We start from the raw sequence: 23,737 nt of genomic DNA, 5'->3' as shown, positions 1-23,737 counted from the left end.
GTTACTGACTACTCACTAGCCTCCCTAAGATGACCGGTCCAGCCGCCCACCTTGGAAGACTGAAGAAGGTTCCCAACACAACCAGCTGTGGTCTGAGGGCCTGAGCTCAGAGCTATCGCCCTGACACTGCTCAACTCTCCAAGATACTGGAAGTGATGTCAGGAAAGGGATAGTACACCGGAAACCTGTTCGCGGTGTATGTCCAGGAATTGAGCATTCATCTCTTTGTTCACAGGAACTTGAATTATGATACGTAATTAGGTAATAAGAAAATGGTAGGCATAAATCAACATCGAAAATTGCCATCTGAGCCACCCAGCACATGCTCTGTCCACCCAGTGTGAAAGCCAAGTAATCAGAAAGAGGTGACAGGAAACAGCTTACACAAGTGGCCGGGCTTCATGAGTAGCCTCAGTCTATACCATTTACCTCCCACAGTGTGATGGCTCTCGGCCGTAGGTCCTAGGTGAGCCAGAGAAGCTTAGCCCAGCGGCTTGCAGCTTTCTCCCTCCACGTGCCCGGAATGGCTGCCATTGGCCAGGGTCCAAGAAGAAGACTTCAACAGCTGCCCTGACACATGGGTTTCCCCCATTCAAGCGGCAATTAGGGCACTTCAGCTGCTTTGCAAAACTCCTTGCCTCCGAGTTACAGAAGCTGTTTAAAATGGTTGTACCGTATCCTGCTCTCTGGCGCTATGTCGTTTTCTTTTTGGAGATATGTAAATAGCTTTAGGATCATTTTAATGCAGGAGGTGAGAAATCATCCTCTTTTTCTTCTTCACTTTGTCTCCCCCAGACAGTAAGGACTGCATCCTGGAGCCGCTTTCCCTGCCAGAAGGTCCAGGTGGCACCACCACCTCAGAAGCTTCTCCATCTGTGCCTTGTATCTTCTGTGAAGAGCACGTCCCTGCGACTGAGCAGGACAAACTCCTGAAGCACATGATTATCGAACATAAGATTGTCATAGCTGACGTCAAGTTGGTTGCTGACTTCCCAAGGTGAATCCTGTTTCTGTTTGTAAAAGAATCGAATGTATTATTCCTTCCAGGGGAGGCACGACTTACACATAAAATGACTCCTATACAAATGTGAACATTTACATTCTTTTTCACGTTTCTCCTCAGACTCGTAAAAAATATATTTGCACTCATGTGCCTCCTGAGTGTGTAAGTTTTTGAGAATCTCACATACTGTTGTGTGTCCTACAGATTCTGGAAACAGGCCAGCTTTCCCAAGAATAGATGATATTCCCTTTCCCACATTCCACCAGCGGCTGACATTGCTGATCTCTATCAGACTGGTTTTTTGTGTTGTTTTTTTTAATGTTTCAGGCCACAGGTGTTGTCCAGCTCAGTCAGGCCTTCTGGGTAGTGCAGAATAGACTCGGCCACCAAAGGACAGTGTTTGGGAACAGGGCGCCTTGGAGCCTGTCAGGCTGAAGGGGTATTGTCCACAGAACTGTCAGCTTAAGTGATGTGATGAGGTTGGAAACCAGAACAAAACTGAGCCACGCAACAGGCTGGGAGACTTTCAAAGCAGATGGCTATTGAGGTCATTGACTCATACAGAGAGGAAGATGATGAGGAAGGTGAGCAGGTAGAGGGGAGGGGTTAGGGACTGGCAGCGTTGGGCGTGTGTGAAACATGAGAACCTGACCTGTACAGCCAAGGCCCGAAGGGAGCTGGACTCCTACGTACAAGCACCTGACTTAAAACGATCCAGACCAACAGACAAGTAACGCAGGCAGTTATTCCTTTTTTCCCAGTTCGTCATTTTTAGAAGTGATCGTCCAAGAGAAATGCCTTCTCTTAAGCAGCGTCAGTGGAGTAGGGATGCTCATGTCATTATGAGTTGAAACGTGATAAGCATTTTCCGTAGAAACAACGTCACGGTCGTTACTGGCTCTATGTAGTTACTGACAGCGTGTGTTTTGATGCCTGTGGTGAGGTCTGTCCGGATTTCGCCACAGAGCATTAGAGTCGCCCAGACACTGCAATGCCCCTGCGTCTAGATCCTTACCTCCCAGACCACATCATTCCTAGCAAGCAGCTTCTTTCTTATGGTGGGTCCTGCAAAGCAGTGAGCTGTGTGAAACAGTGGACTGTGCAACCCACCGGGCTTAGGGTTGAGTGCAGACTTAGTGACTTCCAGCAACTCACTTAGCCACTGTCAGCATCAGCTTCCCTGTCTGTCTATAAAACGGGACAACACCAGTCCTCACAGACTGTCAAGTGTTACATAAACAGTGGATAGGAGGCACCTGCTATATCGTTGGCACGAATCTCATCTGTATGTGGGCAGGCAAGTCAAATTATTTACTAGGTCTCAGGGCTTAGGAATTAACAATTAAATGTTAGGCTCCATCACCCTCCAAAGGCAGTTATGTAATAAAATGGATACTTTAATCAAAAAGAAAAAGATGCATATCTGATGTAAGTGCTTTATAAATAAAGTGTGTAGGTGACACGTACTTTAAATTTGGAAACCTAAATTCTCCTTGTCAACTGTCCTCCTAATTGAGTAATATTTTCACTCTCAAAAAGTACATATGTGATTAATTAAAATTGATCAGGAATGTAAATGAGTAAACTCTTGCTTTTAAATACCTTTAATATATCCAGTCTCCTTTAGGTAATACCCTCCTACTAGTTAGGGAAACTGAAAATTCCTCTCCAAAACAATATAAGCATTGGCTCTTTGTGATCAGAGTTCAAGTAGAATCTTCTCAACATTATGTGACGTTTTTCTAACTTCAGAAAAGCAGTTATAAAGGGGTTTGTGTGGTGGGGGTGGAAGGAACAGTAAGACGTTCAATTGGCGTGAATTAATTCACTCAGAACTTCTTTCCAAGGTGAGTAATTCACACACACACACACACACACAATTTCTCAGTGGTTGTTTTGAGGACAGTAAGTAATAAAGATCATAAATAATAGATATGAAATGGACTTACCTTGTGCTTTATAAGAAAGCTATAAGTTTTCATGTTAAATATATTTGACATTTTCTTTATTGGAACAGAGTAACATTAAGATTTTCTCAGGCAGAGGGAATAAGACAAAAACGAAAATAAAAATCTTTCCTTTGAGCCATTTAACATAGTTATTTATTCTGAGCTATATGCTTGCTTTATTCAGCAGATGAAATTTTTCCAGAAGACAACTGTTAATTCCTTAATTCTCGCCCCTTTCTATATTAAATTGCATTCATTCAGTGCTACTTAATTAACCGCCATATCTCAAATCTTTATGCCTCTGTCAGTAAACACGCCAGTTACAGTGGGGGCTGGGCAGGCAAGATATTATTACAGGATTTTTTGTGAGACGATTTTGTGAAACGTGATTGAAGTTCTTGCCAAAAATGAAAGTATTTGCTGATGACCTAATAATTGCTTTTATGGCTTTTTAATAAAGTATGAAAAATGCTTTGATAATTCATCCAAATAAACAGTTTATACCACGTATTATTTCCTGGCTGCCTTTATATATTGAGTGACTATAATTGTAGTGTTAAATAACCTAGAGAAATAGGAGGGAAAATGAAGAAGAGATGTACTAAGTGATTCCTTAACACTGAAAATTATGTTTGAGTGGGTGGGGGAAAAAATGCTACAAGAAGCATGAATTGAAGATCTACTATCTTTAAGCCATCCCTCGATTGAATACGATTTATCTGAATGCTTCTACCAAACACAGGGAAATGTATATATTGACACCTCTTAATTCTAATAATAAACTAAAAAAAGTACTGTTAGGTGTTTAACTAGGATGCATCTTAAATTTAGACTTCGGTCAAATGTAGGGCGCAGTTCAGATCTATGTATACTGTAAAATACAATAAGATATGATACATAATTTTATATACTGTATGGTAATTTATAGTTACAGTTTGCTTTTATAACAAGATTTTTTTCCTCCGGTGTTGCTGTCATCCAACCTTTGGTCAGGAAGAGGACATTCAAATGACAGCTTTGTGCCAGACCTATTACCTGCCTTATCCTCCTTCCCTTGGAAGCCACCTAACAGGATCTCACAGGTGTTCCCAGAGATGGTACCTGAAAAACATCATTTCCCAAATTCCTGGCTCCTTGTTCATGGAGCAGTACAATAACGTGTCACCAACGCCAGACCGTGAGCATATAAGCAATCTTTCTCTCCCTTCATCCTGTGGGAAACCCTCCTTACCTACCCGAGGAGAACAGCTGAGGTTCTGCTAGACAGAATCTTCCCATGATTTTAAGGCCATTAACGTTAGTAATTGCTTCCCTTATGCCTACCACCTGGAAGTAAACTGTGATGCAAAATGAGTATATGCTGTAAACCTTCTCTTCAAAAATCAAGCAGACAGTACTCAGCCCGGCAGTCCTCGGAAACCGAGACCATTGGACTGTTGGAATCAGGATGATGTTACCCTGGACGGGGTGCTTCTTTGCACCTCTTCTTGCTGAGTCAGGCACGTCCAAATCCACAGCGCAGACAGCCGGCATCACCTCTCGGTACTTAGGCAGGAGGTTGGGGCAGTTCAGACCAACGGCTGCTCTTCGGTCGTATGCTTCTTGTAAAGGGAGGAGAGTCCCTCTTCCTTCGGATCTCCATTTCTGTAGCTCCCTTTGGCCTTGTCAAAAAGCATCCTCCTTGGTCTCTAAGGAAAAAAAATACTTCCAGTAGCCATTACAACTCTATTTCTAGGGGCTCTTTCCTGTCCCTGCCCTGGCTGTTCTGCAATTCTTGTAGAGATTGGTCCTCTCACGGCACTAGAGGCGCTGTGTTGTGAAAGACTTGGGGTTGGGTTTGGAGCAGAGAGAACACGTTCAGGCCCCAGGTCTGCCATTCTCGTTGTGTGGCCCTGGGCAGGGGGGGTTTCCGTCAGCGGTGGCTGCTAAGGATTCCCATCCTCGTGTCATCATCCGCCATCACGGTGCCCTCTGGTCCTGTTAATAGAACTGCTTTCACGTGCTCCTTAGATGTTTGGTGAAATGTTAGCGTTGTTTCTGTTGTTTTAGACACCAGTATTTTTCTGGCATAAACATAAATTCTTGACTACTCAAATCTAAATATGTTACCTTTTCTTATAATAATAACTACCATTTTATTAAACACCCAGGGTTTTAGACACTGCTTTGCATACATTATCCTATGTAATTATCAACAGCTTATTTTATAAATGAGTAAACGAAGTTTCAGGAGAGCTAAGCAGCTTTAAATTCGGGTTTCTATCTCTGAATCCAAAGTCTCTACTTCTCTGTTCACTATTGCCTGCAGGCCTGGAGGGGCCAGTTATCAAAACATCAGCTTTGAGGGTTTGCTCAGAGTCTTCGTTTAAAAAGCCAAACGTTTTTTAGCACAGGATCTGTGCAGATAAAAGCCTCATGGTATTGATTGTTCATTACAAAATAACTCAGTGCCAATTCAAAGGACAGTCTGGTCACTGGTGTCGGCTCTCCCTGCTCATCTGCTTCATGTAGTTTCACACAGATATTTTGCTAAGTCTGTGAACATTTTCCAAAGGTAAGCAGCCTGTGTATTCAAGGAATTACCACTGCCTTCTAATAAACTGTAGACCCAGCGTGGAACGAATACCCTGAAGGGCTGACCACTAGTCCCATTTCTGTCCAGAGGCTGTCCCCCAGATGGCTCTCCGTGGGCTGGTCATCAGGAGTGACGAACTCGTCCTCGCAGTATTCAGTGGTAGCCCTGAGGGGACTCCACATGCAGCTTGGAGTTCCTGGTTTTTTAAGTCAGTTATCTCAGCCCTGGTTCTGCTGTATAAATGTGATTAGTCATGAAAACAGATGTCTGTGCATTTCAGTTTGGAAGAACAATCCATCTTCTATTCCTGACATGTCTCATAGAGCTTCTCCTATGTTTCTTTAGCCCTGTCACCACTTTGCAATAGAAAACATGCGGAGGGGAGAGTGAGGAAAATGGCTGGGTATGTCATTTTGATTCTCTTAAGTCTTCTCTTGCTTCTTTCTCCCGTTTTTCTCTCTTCCTTGGGAAGAAAAGAAAAGCAACGAGTGGGGAGTGGGAAAGAGGAGAATAAGAGTAGCTGTAGGATGCTGAAGACTGGAGGGCCTGGAAGCTGGCCCAGGTGGCCAAGGAAATCATGTTTTCGCCTTTGGTGATAATTTTCTTCTTTTTGTACTTTGATGGATCAGATATATACTCGCCTTCTGCTTCTGATACTTCTAAATGGAAGCCAGTGAGCTAGCCATAGAATCATGGTTCATCATTTATAGTATCTGTGGTCTGAGGCGGAGCTGGTGCCGAAGATGTATCATTTTCAGATCTCTTAAGGAAAGGTCCAGCACTGTTCTAGAAGCAAAGAGCTCTGCCTGTACTTACCCGTCCATGGCTGGACATGAGAAGAAAGAACTTCAACATGTGGTTCTATTTTTATACATTATTCTTTTCCTTTTCCTTACGTATTCTATACTCAGTGTTGTCATTTCTTTTCCTTACATATTCTATACTCAGTGTTGTCATTCCTTTTCCTTACATATTCTATACTCAGTGTTGTCATTTCTTTTCCTTACATATTCTATACTCAGTGTTGTCATTCCTTTTCCTTACATATTCTATACTCAGTGTTGTCATCCATTTGTTTTATATTAGCTCATGTCGTAGTTCTCTTTCTCTCAGAACTCTGTCCCAACACATAACTTTTTTCTAATACGTGAATGCCCTTTCTATAGAACACCATGGAATGTGGAAATGAATGTTAAGAAAATGGGAGATAAGAACAAAATATTGGGAGTTGGAGGCTACTTAGACAATCTCCCAGGAATCTTTAAATACTCTTCTACCTCTTTAAAACATGTATTGTGGACCTACTGTGTACATAACACTGCTAGGTACTGTATCAGGACATTTAAAATGTCCAAATTCCAACTCTTTCTGTACACTGCAGCTGTTTCAGTAAGTCTCATCTCTATCACAGGTGTTGGTTCTTCATTGTTTCTTTGATTCGTTGATTGTGTAGCCTAATAAACTGTTGTTGACCCCGAGAATGAATGTACCTTTTAAGAAAGACTCCTGGTGGCTGACTGGGCTCAAATTTAAAAACAAAGCCTAGCAGCCATTGTAAGCAGGGGCCTGTCACACAAACCACACTTCAGGGAGAAGCCTGCACTGAACGGCCTGCCTGCCTGCACTGTGCTCCTGCCCGCAGAGCCAGCCCTTATAAAGGAGTTCCTGGAATCCTCTTTCAACCAATAGGACTGAGACTTTCCATGTCCAATCAGAGCTGTGCAGCTATATCCTCATTTGCATCTTCACAGACCAGTCAGGATAGTGCTATTTGGACCAATCAAACTGAAGATTTGGAGTCCTCATTTACATTAGAAATGGCCCAGTCAGGGCCTGAGGGCACTCTAAGCCAGCCCACCCTCGGTCTCGGTGGAGCACACTTTGAGTTTTAATCAAAGACTGCATTTCCCCAGATGGAGCTGCTACATTGGCTGAGCTGTCTCACTGGACCTGAGCGGAGCTGTAACACCAGCAGAGCCTTAATTAGCAGCGGGGCCACCTCACACGGGCCTCCTTGTAGCTGAGCTGTTTCACAATTGAGCTGTTTGCATTGACTAAAAGTCTCCGCCTTCTCCACACCCCGAATTGTGGATTCCTGTTGGTATGGAATTGGCACCAACCACCATTGGTTGACACTGTCAACTATAGAGTCAACCCTTCCATCTCCTTTCTCTCCATGAAAGAGACTCCATTCTCCTGGCACCATTTGATAAATGAGATTGCAAATGCCAGTATAAGTCTTGTTAGATAAATGGAAAGATCAGCAGCTTGTCAAACCCTGTCATCTTTCTCACTCTTTCATCAGATCTGCAGGTCTCACTGTCATGCTCTGATAAATTTAAAAATATAGCCAGTGTGCTTCTTCTAACTGCTTGCTCATTAGATGCAAGAATTATAAATAAAACTTGACTATTTTTCCAAAGGCTAACTTTGCCTCACATCAGACACAGTGTGGACGTAAGAAATCTTACTCTCTTGTCAGGTAGACATTGAATTTAGGCTGACTTCTTATTGCATTATTGTTATGACTGTTGCTATTTATAATTCATTTTAACTTTCCCATATGTCTGTTTATTGAACTTAGGGAGAGTAAAGTTTAATCATTTTCATGCCTTTACAGAGTAATTTCATTTCATTAAATATTTATTTCATTTTTCTACAGTGTCATTTAAAGTGCCCTTTCTGTAGAATGCCTTTCTATTTACAAATTTTCCAGCAGTTTTCATTCAACATTTGATTTGTTGCTTTGGGATAATTAAATGTTCTTATAAAATTCTATCGTTCTAAAGAGAGTACTGTATTGAGTCTTCTCACCATCTTTTCTGTTTGATTGTTCTAAGGTACATTTTATATTGGAGGAAAAGGTTCGCTGAACAGCCCATTACTGATTTTTGTAGTGTGATAAGAATCAATTCCACAGCTCCACTTGGTAAGTGTACATCTTGGCTACCATCTTTCCTGCACAATCCAAAAATTCAAAGGGATAATCTCACTTGCTTATGTTAGAATTCTTTCACTTCCATGATAACTAAAATTAAGTTGCTGTTTATGTTGCCTAACTTCAATAAAGCTAATATATCTATATACCAGAAAAGAGATCCTAATAGATAGATATAGATACAGATTTATAGATATATAGATATAGATATACATGTCCTATAGATACAGATATTTTAAAGTAATAAATCCTTGTGGAAAAATTGATAAATAATGTTTCTCATTTTTCTAATCTCTCAACAGAAGAACAGGACAATTATTTTTTGTTATGTGACGTTTTACCAGAAGATAGAGTACTTAGAGAAGAGCTTCAGAAACGGAGACTGGTAAGAACTATTTTAAAAGATGAACAGTTTATTGAAACACATACAGAATCATTTTTCTTATTGTTCTTTGGTTGTGGTTTTTACTTTTTATCCTGGACACTTTCAAACATACACAAAAGCGAAGACAATACATCGAGTTCTTAAAGCAGAAAAAAAAGTACACCCTTGATTGAAGATGAAAGCATTTCATGTTAAAAATGCAGAGAGAATTTTTGGCTTTGTTTTGCTTCCTGGATTATCTCTAAAATAACAACAAAGCTTACACATTTTAAGTGTAATTTTAGCTGCCTGACACATGCTAGGGTTCAGCAGTCGTGGAAAAATGCCCTCAGCTAAAATTGAGTTGAATTGATTACCTCTTTTTTCCTCTTCACTGGAATGTGCTATGTGCTAGCACTTTTATTCCCTTTTATGAATTAAGCATATGGCTTGATAACCTAGAACTCTTCCTCCTTTTCAGCCTGAACCATAAGCAAGCTCATTTTAAAATCTCAGCATCTTTAGTCTTTCAGAAAGGCAGCGATGTATACAAGTGTTCAATTTTTTATCTTCATAAGTTGAACAGAAATTATTTTTTTAAGTTATTAATTTTGTGTAAAAGTATGTAGCTTTCTATTGCTATTTGTGGTTTAATCTCCACTACAACTTGAAATTGACTTGTTCTTCCTTTAGGGGTTGCTTATAAGTCTTCCTCATATCTTTGAAGTTGGCTAGATATATTATGAGAGAGAGCTATGATTTTAATGTTTGTTAAATCCTCAAGAGATCTACGAGGAAAATAAATCCTGTCTATCATAATCATATGATTTGAGAAAGTCCCCTGAAGCACATTATATTTTGTAAACATCATGATTATTTCTCCCATAAGGAGAGATGATATTGTTGATATTGATTTATATGTAAGAAAAATTATGCTTTTTCTGTAGCAACAAACCCAATGAAGAAACAGGGTTCCCTGCATTTCTTTTCTTCTCCTATTGTCTTAAGAAATCTGCAAAACAAGGATGAATTCAGTTATATATTATGAATTTTATTTGCTTGTACTGTTCCTAGTTGTTAATTTCTGTGAGTTTGTTTACTCTGGCTCATAGTGGCCTTACCTGAGAATGATCAAACTGTCATGATCCTAGTGCCCCCAAGGCTTGCTTTGTAAGAACTCAGAGCCTATTACTCCAGCTATTGCTGCTACTCAATACACAGCATGTTTACTGTGTGTCTACAGATAGACTCAAGTCCCTAGAAAGATCTACATCTATAAAATTTAGATGGCCTTTTAAAACTCTGACACCAATTCCAACCTGTGGTTTTCTTCCTCCCACACCATGAAGCGTTTCGCTGACACCAACTAGGTATCCTAGAATTCAGCTCAATTCTGACACCTGTCTACCCAGACATAGCATCAGAAACCCAGAGGTTAAGTAAGAGCTCAGTCCCAGAACACTGCCCTCCACTTCAGATGCCAGTCACAGATCCAGGTCAGCTGTGCTGCTGGCCAACTGGCTATAAATCAGTGGTTCCCAATCCCCGCCTTCCTTGGGTTCCATTAGTTTGCTAAGTGACTCATTTCTAGTTCCAAGAACTCAGGAAACCAGTTTCCTAACTAGATCACCAGCATGTTACAAAGGATATTAAAGAGTAGGAATCAACAAGAGGCAGACAAAGAAATACACAGGGTGAGGTCCCTGTGCAGTTTTGGGCCCAAAAGACAGCACGTGGATGCCCCCTGCTTCGTCACCATGGAAGCTCTCCAAACCCCGTCTTTTGGGTTTTATGGCAGCTTAGGTGGATTGATTAAGTCATTGGACACTGGTAATTCAGGTCAATCTCCAGCCCCGCTCCCCTCCAAGGAGGTGGGGGTGGAGGTGGCACTGAAAGTTTCAGCCCTCTAATCACATGGTTGAATCCACTGGCATCCAGCCCCCATCTTTTGGTTACTGGGTGCTTTCCAAAAGCCACGTCAGTACCATAACAAAAGACACCTTTATAGCTCTCAACACTTAGGAAATTCCAAGGAATTTCGGAGCTATGTGCCAGGAACAAAGACCAAATATATCTTTCTTATTATAAGTCACAATATCATACCTTTTTACTAGCTTTATAGTCTGACAAAGGGATAGATTTGATGAAAGTGAGCATTATGGCAGCTTAAAACAAACAAAATGTGATGAAATTACAGTCGATTCTAATGTGTTCATCAAATTACTACTTAGCTAGATTAGATGATCACACAAAGAAGTATAAGGCGTGCCTCATGTCATAAGAGAGTACAGTCCAGAGAGAAAAGGCAAGCATTGTGTGTTCTTGTCTTGCTAATGGACCTGGTGGAGTCTCTTGGAGTGCTGGTGGAGATAATTCAGGCAGTGGTGCGTGTGGGGCACTTAGAACAGTGCCCGCCACGTAGAAAGCACTTAAATGTTGCCAATAGTACAAATGATCATAATGCTGTATCTTAACAACGAGATGGATTTGGGGAGTTGGAGAGTTGTAGAGAAGGGAGGAAAACGTGTAGGGATCTAAAGTGACAAGACAGGAATTCTGAGATGCCCTAAATTAAATCACAGTGGCTGCAGAGTTGAGAGAAAGAGATAGGAAGAGTTAGCCAGCGAGTAGCTGTGGGCCGACCACCAAAGCACCGCTCGCGTTCCGGAATGTGTGTTGGAGCCTTGACCCAACCTCCAGGCGGTTGTTGGCCGACCTCCAGAGGCCACCGTATCCGGCATGTGCGTGAACTTTCAGGACGGTTGCTGCAACCAACCAAAGTACAATACCTCCTTACGGACTGTGCACCTAGCCCAACCCTTTCCCGCCCCCTTATCTGTAGCCAATGGAAATTCTTTCAACTACTTACATCTTTCTTCCCCAGAGCATAATGTGTAAAACTGCCCATCAGCTCCTGGCTGGTGGACATGCTGCCTTCTCCATCCAGCCCTAGGCTGTGCTTTAGACTGCACGCCCCAGGACCTGGTCCTTTTCTGGCTCGCTTTTTTCCTTCAGAAAAGCTTTCAGCCATGGACAGTTTTTGTTAAACAAACTGTTCAGTGCATATTCAGAGAAGTTGAGTAAGTCTAATCTGGCTGGCTGAAGTAGAAAGATGTTTTGGAGGAAGAATGTGAGAGCTTTGAAGAGGTAAGATGGAGACAAATTGTGGAAACCCTTCAGTGCCAGGAACATTGATTCTGAAGTCTCCTCACTGATCATGAGAGTGAAATGAAGATGATAAATGTAACTGTGTAAAAATCCACTAAAAGCTGACCAGTCCTAGCAAAGAACAGACCAACCTGGAGATGTGGAAGAAGCTAACAGTTACGGGGCCAGCCAGGTGCCATGGCTTGTGTTGGGCCCTGGCTTCATAGCAACCTGTGAAGTAGCTGTTAGCTGCAGTTGTGTTGTTGAGGAAACTGTGGCGTAGAGAGCTGATATAAGACCAGGTATAATATAATATAATATAATGTAATACAACATAATATAATATAATACTGGTCTTACTTTAATTTTTGCTCCAAAAGATGTATTAGAGCTGATGGTCTGGCTAGGTCTGATTTTCAGGGAAACACGGTATTTCTGTGAGTGGCTGGAGGCATGTGGAATCCAAGCAATCCACTTAAGGTTATCATACCATATTGAAGGTAGAACTACATTTCTTTTTCCAGTTTTCTTCTAGACCACATTGGTTCTTGACATTTGTGAGATATGTGTGTGTGTTCCCAGTTTTCTTTCTGAAATGCTTGACACATCTTTGAATTTTTTCATCTGTGCTCTGACGGGAACTACAGAATGAGGAAAGATTCTTGAGGGTTTTCATAGCTTTTACACCCTCCTCCGTTTAGCTTCCTTCTTCAAAAGTGTTCCCTTGATCTCATCATTCTACCTTCTTCTCCTCCCTCTTTTCTCTGAAATGGGTATTTGTGAGTTTCTCGAGGTCTGGTCCTCATAACTACCACCACTGTGCTGCGGGCATGCATTTAGGTGCTGGCACAGACAGGGGTGGTCAGAGGAAGCATCTGTGGGTTGAGTTCATCTGCAGCTTTCCTCCTGGTTCACCTCTGAACCCCAACTCTGACTTTCCTCACGTTAAACTTTTCCGTAGGGATTTCCAGTCAACACCTTAAGTTTAACGTTCCTAAAACTGACCTTACACTTTTCTCTACCAAAACTTGCAAAGTGCCTGTTCTCCTTCGCTGACATAGTGGTCCCACTATTCTCCTAGTCACTCAGCTCGGGAGTTGCTAGAATCATCTTGAACTCATTCCTTTTCCTCATCCCCAGACCTAAGACATTTGTCAAGTCCTGTCAGGTCCACTTCTGAGTCCCGTATCTATCCCCTTTGCCGTCCTAGTACGTTTGTCTTACCTTGTCTATGGATTTACCTCTCTCATCAACTGACATTGCCTCCGGAATTTTACTATTAAAATATATAGCAGATCATTTTAGTCTCTTCTTCTAAAACCTGCAGTGGTCTTGATCATCTATATATTCGTAAGTTTTTCCAGTGCCTTTCCCCCTTCTTTCTTTCAGTGACCCAGTGTCCAATTCATTCATTAATTCAGTAAGTGTTTATCTGGCCCCAGACAGGGTTCTGGATGCTCTTGATAGAGCAGTGGATGAAATTGCCCACAGTCCCTGAGTTGTAGAGATTGCACTTTAGTGAAAACACTTCATTTACTCAATTGTCGTAGGTAATTTCAGGATTCTGCTTCATCAACTGGGAGTGCCGGCCCACCTGTGTAAATAACATACCCCTCAAGACATTGCTCAAATGCCACATTGCCACAAAAATCTTCCCTGATGTCACCTGTCAGAATCAATAACCCTCTTCTAAGCTCTATTTTAATTGGCTTTTCAATTGTAGTTCGTTGTTTAAAAATCTGTCTTCATTGCTGGATTAGATGCCTCTTAAGTGTTGAGACTTTCCCATTCATTTTTGTGTCTTCTCTGAGCCTTGTTCATAAAGTATTAAATTTAACCCTGACATATTGGGTTGGTGTTTCTATTACGTCTTATAGTCAGATCTCCCCGATTTAAAAGAGATATAAAATAGCCAAGGCAGACATCTTTAATCACTGGGTTACACTTTTCACTTAAACATTAATAAGTGCTGGTTTTTCCATTTGCTATAAGAGAAGATATGTGGCATTCATAAGCTCTCAGTAGCAAGATGTAACTTTTAATTAAATTGGGAGGAAGGGAAACATCCATTTAGCTGCATGGAATTTTTTTAATCACTATTATAAATGCCAGCTTGAGAGGTCATTTATGATAACTATAAATATTTTATGAAAAATTTAACCTACATAGCAATTTGATCCTCTAGAGAGAAACAGTGTATCTTTGTTTTTAATGCTACTTCATATATTCCATCTCCCCCGACAATAAAACAAGAGCAAAATGAAATTCTGTATCTCCCATTAAGATTTTTCATCCTCATGCCATTTTATAGATTTTAGTGACTTTTAGTAAAGGATCAGATTATTTTATATCGGTGACTTCAAAGTAAAAAGTCACTTTACATTTACAACTTTCTTGCATAATTCCTAGCCTTGGAGGTTCTCTGATTACTTCAAGTAACTTTACCAAGTAGAAGATGATATAGTTCCCAATGAATGTAAGATTAACAATGCAACAGAAATCAAGCCAGCTAGACTGAGTGATTTTCACCTTCAGATTAATTAATATTTTTATTTAGGAGACAAATGTAAACCCAGTCTGAACCAATACTAACCTGATTCCTGGAGTTTACCATTTTGACCTCCTTCAACAGAATTTAAATTTGACCTGGCATTTTTTTTTTTTATATATTGGCTCTGTGAGATCAGCAGGGCAATATCATTATCTCCGTTAAGATCAAAAAACAAGGTGAAAGACAGGAGACACGCTCAGGGCCACATTGTATGTTACATTCAATAGGAAGGGAAGCAACTCAACTCTTTTCCAATCCCATCCCCCAACGTCTTTCCAGTTGTACCAGGATTCTTTATCAAATTTCAGCTTCCTTCTGGAAGCAAATGTGACATTTCCTAAATTGACATTTGTTAGAATGACTAAAAATGGATGAGCAGGACATAAATACAGATATGAATAAATAATAATGTTTTGTTTCCAATGCTAAAAATTTTTTTAAAGAAAATCGAATTTCCTGTTATTTTAGGTCAGTGGTAGATAGGAATATCTTATGCCTTGGGCCTAAGCTTCTTATGTTTCTTTTCAAACCTGAAGATAGTGTGTTTTCAGAGTCTCCTCTATCTTTAGAGAAACATAGGGTTATACCTGACCTTGAGTTTATCCAGGAGAATACTTCCTCAGGCGGTAATACGGATGCATGCCATATTGATAGCATCTCTTCTTTCCGTAAAAGATGGGTATTTTGCAATCTGCCATGCCACCTTTCAGGTTTTAAAAAGCCTTCTCCTCTTGCCGAGGCTAGATTCCCTTATATCTTTAATACAAATAGGAATGAGGCTTTTCTCGTCTTGTGTGTTTAATTCTGCCATGGATTTTTGTTCTGTTCTTCTACTTTTTTTTTTTTCATTGTAGTGATCTAGTCCATATAATTGGTTACATGAATGGAATTTTTTCTCTACTAGTTAGTTTTTGTACATGTTCAGTCTATCCTGTCTCTCCCTTACTCTTCAAAAGCCACTTCAGTGAGACTCACAGTAGAAGGAAAATACTGTTTTCCACCCTGTGCAGCGAGCAGATGGTTGTTGGCTTTGTCATCACAGTTTCAGAAAGGGTAGGAGGACTGATGTCTTTCAAGAAGGTGAGATATTAGTCAGATCAAATCTCGTGGATTTGGGGGAGTGTATCATCCAGTTAAGAAATCTCTCTCTGGGTTTTTCTGTGTTACTCCCTTTCTTTAGGCATTTACTTGTCTTTTCTCTTTTATTTATTAAGATCCTTTCTAATGTCAAAGTTGACTTTCCATCGTCTCTCATAAAATGCTGAGAACGGTGCATTTAATTGATTTACCTTTTAAAACTGTGTAGTGTCATTGAGAATCCTTGTTTTGATAGTTGTTCCTGCCTCTACATGAAGAGATGTGTTGTCGTTTAAGTATATTAAGTATATTGTGCGAATATATTGCTCACATAAATTCAAATGCTCAAGTCGGCAGCTTCCGGCAAACAGCTTAGTCTTCCCCAGGGCTATCTAGCATTTTTTGACACTTAGAAGGGAATTCTTTGGAGAAAGTGTAGCTTTTTACTTGACCCTGGTCAGAGAGAGGGTTTCTCAAATATGTAAATAAGTTGCAGGCAGATTCTGTTTTGAAAGTGGTTAAAACTGTACATTACTATCTGTACACAAAATGTATTCGTGTTTCAGTCTTACTTTGTCAAACTTGTGCCCTAATCTTTAAATTAATGGAAAGTTACTGAGCTTTTTATACTTTAATTTCCTCATATTGAGTATCACATCATATAGGGAAAAGAGTGTGAAAGGGAAAATAGGCCTTCACCATAACTCTTGAATATGACTAAAATGAAAATACCATACCTACTGTCAGAAGATAAAAGAAACAGTAGAATAAACAAGAGGAGATGGTGTTATTTTTCACCCTGCCTGAGTTTGAAACAATCTGAAGACCATTTCAATAATTTATATAATCTTCATTCAACCAACTTATATAACTCTAGTAATTCAAATTCTCGCATTCCTTCAGATTTCTTTAGAATAAAAGTCTGGACTCCTTCCTGAGGCCTCTGTCTGGTGCCGGCCTCTTCCCCGCTCCCTGTGCAGCCACACTGGCCAGGCCGCTGGCCCCCACACACGCCCAGCTCTTTCCAGCTCTTTCCAGCTCACTTGCTGTTTGCTCAGAACGCTCTGCTCCCAAAGCTCATGACTTTTCTGAAGGGAAGGGAAGAGTTTTGGGAGAAGGTGAGGTGAGCCTCTACAATGGCGCTTAGGCCAAAGAATGGAGAGTAAAGATGTTTAGAGTAATTCAAATGGTTGACTGAAGCGATTTAGGAAAAACTACCCTCTGTGGAGGATAAATTCAGCTCTCAGCTACAGTGTAGACATTCAAACTTATACTGACTAGTTAACTTGCTGAGAACTTTCCTCAGTGGCTAGGAAAGATTTAAACCTATTCTGAATTTGAGATTATGACCAAAAAGAAATCATTGCAGGGCCCAGTGTAATGGTAGACCTTATTTAACCTTTGGGAAATTCTTGCTGAATAAATGGCATTTGTTCTAGCCAATCAGAATATCTAGTTCACCTGTTTTCACCAAAAAACCAACACAATAAAACCTTCTGTAAGTTGTTTTCAATTCATTTACTCCTTTGGGTGGGGCGGGGGGGAAGTGGAGAACAGGAAGTGGATAGCAGGCTTCTTTGGTCCCTTTCTTTTCTGCCACCAGTGATAGCTGGTATATCATTCTCCATGCCTTGATTCAGTTCCTCAAAAGGTTGCCAGTCCGGAATCTCCAGGGCTTGTCCTTACAACTCGTCTTTGTCCCTTGTGCATTAGGGGTTTTGCCATCTGGGATGCAGTCTGGGTCTGGTATCGTGAACAAGTCACTTCAAAAGAAAGCTTGCACTCTGTGACTCACTTGTATCTACATTACAGACCTTGTTTTGCCTCTAATTAAAATTTTAATGTTTGTCACTTTTTTTAAGCCTCTTTTTGTTGGTCATGTACTGTTTCATTTCTTACCCTGAACTTGTAGTGATGAGTGAAAACTTAAGAAAACTGTAAATTTGGGGTGGCCGGTTGGCTCAGTTGGTTAGCGCATGGGGCTAATAACACCACGGTTGCCAGTTTGATCGCCGCATGGGCCACTGTGAGCTGCGCCCTCCTTAAAAAAAAGAGAGAGAGAAAAGAAAATCATAAATTTTTGATTCTTCTTCAGGGTTTTTCCTCCTCTAAGATCCTTGAATGTTCATGTTTTTCTCCCTTTTTTGAGAGGATCTTTCATCATCCCGGCGGGTAAGCTGAAGGTAATTGCACGCTGGACCTTTACTGGTCCCTGGACATCACAGGGGACCAGAATGCCCAGGGGTGGACACGTCTCCTCTATCTGCCTTCTTTCCCCACTATCACTCCATCTGGTTGTGGCCAAACCTAGCCAATCTTTTAAAAAGACAACTTCCTTTTCATAAATTTTCAGTATCTTCACTAGGTAACGTATTTCTTTAAATCCTTGAACACCTCCGTGCATGCCTCTGACTTCCTGCACGTCCTAAGGAAAATGCTCTGCAGACGTGCCTGACCACCTACGGGTCATGTCTTCCGGGCCTGTGTTGCCAGCTCTTATGCTCTCGCATGCCCAGGAGGAACTCCTCGGCAATAATATTATGTGTCCGCATCCCTGCCCCGCACCCCAGCAGTAGCGGACCTCAGCTTTCAGGACCTCAGCTTTAACTCAGCGCGGGATTTGGGTCCCGCCCCCAGCAGCTTATGGCTTTTGCTTTGCCTGCTGAAGAAAGGTCCCAGGAAGCAGGAGGGGTTTTGTGCCTGTTCACGCTGAAGGGCGCTTATTCGTATTTCTTTGCCCTACTCCTGAGAACTTGGAGGAAACACATGGAAAAGAGCGAGGCCCCTTGGTGTCAGCCTTCAAGAATTCTGTACAATTGCAGCTATTCATTCACTCCACTTGCTTTTCCTCCCAGGCTCTGCCAAAGGCGAAGCATCCAGGTGTCCCAGCCTGTCCCAGAGGCTTCTCACCTGTTGGAATTCAGTTTGGTTGCCTTGTGACATCAGCTTTTTGGATTCAGAACAAGTTTTTTGTTTGTTTGTTTGGGGGTTTTTTGGATCATCCACCATTTTCTCATTTTAACAAGAGTCTTTGTGGCTTTCTTCATGCTAAACGGTGGAACTCCTCCTCCCTCTGCTTCATTCTAATTAATATCTTAGTGATTAAATTCCTCTTTTGGCTAACGTATAGATGTTTTTCTCTTTACATAGAGTTTAAAGACACACACACATATTTGTACTAAATGAGATACAGCTTGAAGAAGCCAATGAGCCTACTAACTAGTTGTCACAAGTAAATTCTAAAAGCTGTTATTGTCTAGTATCTAATCTTGGATGTTTAACTGAGTTATCAGTGATAACTGTATCAATAATTTGCTACATTTAGTCACCTCAGTATACATGTTGCCTCAAGCTTGTCTTTGGAGGATAATCCAGGAAATTATATCACTCGTGTCTGGGTGTTCTTTGGATAATCCTCTGACAACCAACCACCTACCCATGCAATCAAGGCTAGGTATCTGGTGACACCTGACTTAAGATTTAATCCATGTTAATAATCGTGACCATGATAAATGCAATACAATTTTGGAAGCCAGTTGGTTTGGGGAGAGTGGGGTGGGAATTAAGAATAACTGTTTTGGAGGACTCTCTTGTCGAGTGTGTGGCTATTCTCTTGAGTCATTTTTGACAAAGAATTAAATGACTTTCCATCCAAAGTCCGGTCCATGTTAGGAGCCAGTGGTTTTTATAAGACGGTGTCAACCCAAAGATCTCCTGAGGACTTCCTAAGGCCTGTGGCTCTACATGCAAGTGACAGCTTAGAAAAGCAACGTTCCAGGTACCTGGCTGGAACAACAAAGTCAACATTATTACCAGCCAGTGTTTGTAAAAACCCAGGTTCGGGAAAAATTATTTGAGAAAGTTCGTAATTTTTCTAGATAGTCTTAAACTCTCCGCCTCCAAGCAGGAGGAAGCAGGTGTGTGTCTATCTATCCCGACGACCCTAACCTCACCCATCTGCACTGCTCTTCCTGAGTTTCAGAACGTGCTCTGTTTGGCATGGGAGTCAGCTTGCTCTGAGGACCAGTGTGAGAAGCCCTATGTTTGGTCTCTTTCTTCTAAGCAGAGTGTCCAGTGTTTCACATCGTGTACTTAGCATCCGTGACTTCAGGGTCCCCAGAGGTAGGCCCAACTCCACGAGACCTTTCCCTCTGTCGGGAGACCCCAAGGCCACCTTCACTTCTGGCCAGCTGGCTACACCGTCAGGGGTTCCTGCTGCCCCTCAGATTCGTTAATTTGCTATAACAACTCTCAGAACTCAGGTGGACATTATACTTAAGACTACAGTATTTTCAATAGAAATAAGTACAAGTCAGAACCAGCCAAAAGAGGGATACAGAGGGTAAGGTCTGGGAGAGTCCTAAGCAGGAAGCTTGTGTCGTCCTCAGAGATGCATTACCCTCCTGGCACATGAGTGTGTGACAATATGCAGAATACTGCCAACCAGGAAAGTGTACCTGAGCTTTGGTGTCCACGGTTTTTACGGAAACTTCATTGAGCGTAACTGAATCGTTGGCCACGGGGCTGAGCTTGGTCTCCAGTTCTCCCCTTCCTGCGGTCAGGCTGACATCACAGGCCTCAAGTCTTTCTGGCTGGCAGTCCCCATCCTGAGTTACCTCATTAGCATAAACATAAACTGTCAGGTGGGGTCAAAAGAGCCCTGTGAATAACAAGGACAGACACTCTAAGCACTCAAGAAATTCCAAGCATTTAGAGGTTACCTCCCAGGAACAAGAGACAAAACCAGCCAAATTCTGTGTTACACAAACCTGTCTGATATGTTTCCCTTTTCTAAGAAAGCTGATAGCCAAACTTGAGGCCCTCTTGTTAGGTTTAGGGGTGTGTGTGTGTGTGTGTGTGTGTGTGTGTGTACACATACACATGTATTTTTATTTTTTATCTTCATATGCCCACCCTACCCTACTTTTTCTTTCTTTACTCTCATTTTTATGCTCCGCAGTTTTATAGCAGCCAAAAACACTTACTAGAACAAGATGGAGGTGTAAATGAAATAATCTCAAATACCTGAGAGAGAATCCGTGGTTCTGGAAATAGAAAGCAAGAGGAATGGAAGCTTCTTCTGCCTTCCTCGGGGGCTTTTAGGCCACTGCTCTACTTGAGTAAGGTTTGTTGTGCTCTCTGTGCACACGTGCAGCTGTGCTGGGAAGGAAACCTAGCAGAGAGAGTGCTGTTCATCTCGTGGCCACTCACACCCTGTTCAGCCAGGAAACTCTGCTGTGAATCTAGGCTGTCAGGATCTGTAAAAGGCCTTTGTTATCTGGGATTAATGGCATCAGCCTTAGTTTTACTTCCTTATTTCCATTGGATCAGTCATTCTACACATCAGTGTTTGCTTTCCCGTGTACCAATACCTACCTTGATATTTTCTAAATTGCTTTTTCCTAAATTAGCTGATTTTGATAATTTTTAGCCTAACTCACATTTTCATTTTCTACTTACGTGTCAGTCCCCTCTGACTATGTTGAGTGCCATCTGCTGTATCTGCTGTTTCATTGATGTTCCCCCGCTTTGATCTCATGAATCAAGATGAAAAACCGTGTGCTGACCTCATTGCAACCATACTCGACCTTTTCAACCAATTAGACAAACACACAGCTTGTTCTTATGACTCTTTGCCTAATACATAAGCTAATCTTGTATTCTTACCACTGTGCTTTTTATCCAAGCCTATTTTGCAATGAAAATTGTATGTGATTTCATCAGCTGCCTTGAGAAGTTCAGACATACAACATCTGTGACCTTCTCTTCATCCTTCTCTCCTATAAATCCATGAATAAGGTTTTTTAGGAAAAGAAAACCACAAAGCTTAGGCTTCCGATCCATCTTTAAATGGATTGTCTCCTAATATTATATTTTTTTGTTCATAAGTGACTTTCAGACATATGCTACAACTAATCCTATCAGATACCAGGCTTTACAAAAGAAGAAAGGAAAGAAGGAGGGAAAGAGGGCAGAGAGAAGGACAAAGGAGCGAAGAAAAGAAAAAAATGTGTGTCTTGGTTGCCTAAGTGGCTTCCTTTCGACTTTTTCCCCACTGATGCTCCAGAAGGAAGCACAGAATCTTTAAGGCTCAGTTTCGTTTTCTCACATCATAGCAGGTCAACAGCCATGGGAGTAGGTTTTGGGGCACAGTGATGACGTGGCTGTCTTCTACCAAGAGCCCTAACCATTCGAGGACGTGAGGAGGTGGAGACCATAGGAGGCAGCACCCCCCTCAGCAGTGTGTGTGGGCTCCTCTCTGTGAGGCAGACAGGACCTCAAAGATGAATAAGCAGTGCTGTCCTCCGGAGCGTATTGTCTGGGGGCACATTCTGAGTTGGTGACATAAAAATAGTCACCTTAGCAAGGTTTTCCTAGCACTGATTCATATACTTTGGAGGACCATTATTGAGTTTGGAAAAATTCCTGTTTTCCACACATCAGAGCCTAAGTCCCAGGCTGGGGAGTTGGTCCGTGGTTTGACTTAGAGACAGGGCACCTAAAAACCAAGTGAAATGTGTGAACCTGGGATGGTCTGAGTGGGAGTTGGGGTGGAGGGGAACATTAGAGGACGTTCTTGGGACAATTAATTAAATTGTGCCTGAATATTACAAGCTATTTTGGAATTATTGTTGATTTTCTTAGGTGTAACACTAATGGTATTGAGCGTGTGCATAGGAGAATGACCTTATTCTTAGGGAGGCATGCTGAAGTGCTTCGGAAGGAAGTGTCAGGACGTCTGCAATGTATGTTCAGATGGTTCAGCAGGAAAATAAAGATGTGTGGTGCATCAATACATGTGTGTGTGCATTGTGCGTGTCTGTATGTGTGTGCAGAGAGAGAGAAACAGACAAATCGTTAACAGTCACTGAATGTAGTTATTGGGTATAGGAATGTTCATTGTGCTATTCTTTCAGCTTCTCTGTGTTTTGAAGTTTTTCATAATAAAAAATTGATGACAAAATAAATGAGACGGTGACACAGTTGAGGAAAAGCTACCTGACTTGAATGGCTTCCAGGTTGACTAATTCATTTAGCTCTTCATGACATAACTATGAATAACTTGGTTCATCTAAATCCAGTGTCAGCAAGTCAGAGAGAACTTTGTTCTTAATTTGCCGAATGATTATAATTGGATAATGAAAGCTATTACAAATGTAATAGTCATAAAATTAAAATAATGTTTCCCTTCATATGATTTCAGTATAAGTAAAATTTGATCAAAAGTATATGTAATACACTTGATATTCTTATTTTAAGAAATGATGAAATTTTCCTATTTGTTTTATAAGGCACAGACACTTATAAAAAATAATAAGTAGTAGACCACGTATTTAAAATGATTAGAAAAAAGACAAAAAGAAAAAAAAGAAACAAGAATAAATAAAATAAAAAATAATGAGTAGATTTTGTTAGAGTGGATAAGTGGAAAGCAGTTTGCCATTTTATTTTTTAATATTTTTGAATAATGTTCTATTTTAATGTGCCTAGTTTTCTTAATTATTAGAGTCAGTAATTATCACTCGATTCATTTCCTTCCTTTGACTTGCATCTCCTGTATTTCTCAAAAATTCATCTTAGTACCATGTTTCTCCAAAAATAAGACCTAGCCGGACAATCAACTCTAATGCCTTTTTTGGAGCAAAACTTAATATAAGACCCGGTCTTATTTTACTATAAAACCCAGTCATATAAAATATAATATATATATTAATATAATATAATATAATATAATATAATATAATATAATATAATATAATACCGGGTCTTATATTAATTTTTGCTCCAAAAGACACATTAGAGCTGATTGTCCGGCTAGGTCTGATTTTCGGGAAAACACAGTAACAAACATGTAGTTATGTTTCTAAGATATAGTCTTACCAAAAGTATATATACAGTATTAAAAATAAAAGTAATTAATTGAAAAAAAGTTAAAACATATCCCCCAAATCCCTATCCGATAGCAATATAAAATTATCTTATATATCTCTGTGTATTTATAAAATTATCCGTTGTGAGTTTAAAAAAATACTGGAAATTTTAAAATCATAACCAATAATAGCGTCCTTTTATCAGGATAGTTTACATATACAGTAGGGTATTTGTTTGAATGGATACCTTAACTCTTACGGC

At 40.8% G+C, this 23,737-nt stretch overlaps 1 protein-coding gene across 2 annotated transcripts in view; it reads left to right on the top strand.

Annotated features, from left to right (window-relative positions):
- ZNF277 (zinc finger protein 277) overlaps positions 1 to 23,737 on the top strand; it is an 81,898-nt gene that overhangs the window by 37,273 nt on the left and 20,888 nt on the right. Inside the window, exons 2-4 of one of the 2 annotated variants that reach the window (XM_033088118.1) lie at positions 800 to 997; positions 8,368 to 8,456; positions 8,768 to 8,850. In XM_033088118.1, the coding sequence (XP_032944009.1) occupies positions 939 to 997; positions 8,368 to 8,456; positions 8,768 to 8,850 (231 nt within the window). In that variant the 5' untranslated portion in view covers positions 800 to 938. Of the gene's footprint in view, positions 1 to 795; positions 998 to 8,367; positions 8,457 to 8,767; positions 8,851 to 23,737 lie in introns of both variants that reach the window. The other variant, XM_033088116.1, reaches the window with a different exon arrangement.

The sequence above is a fragment of the Rhinolophus ferrumequinum genome, chromosome 20, assembly GCF_004115265.2.
Source record: "Rhinolophus ferrumequinum isolate MPI-CBG mRhiFer1 chromosome 20, mRhiFer1_v1.p, whole genome shotgun sequence".
Taxonomy (NCBI): domain Eukaryota; kingdom Metazoa; phylum Chordata; class Mammalia; order Chiroptera; family Rhinolophidae; genus Rhinolophus; species Rhinolophus ferrumequinum.
The sequence above is the reverse complement of the archived record's forward strand: the minus strand, read 5'-3'. Positions and strand labels throughout refer to the sequence as shown.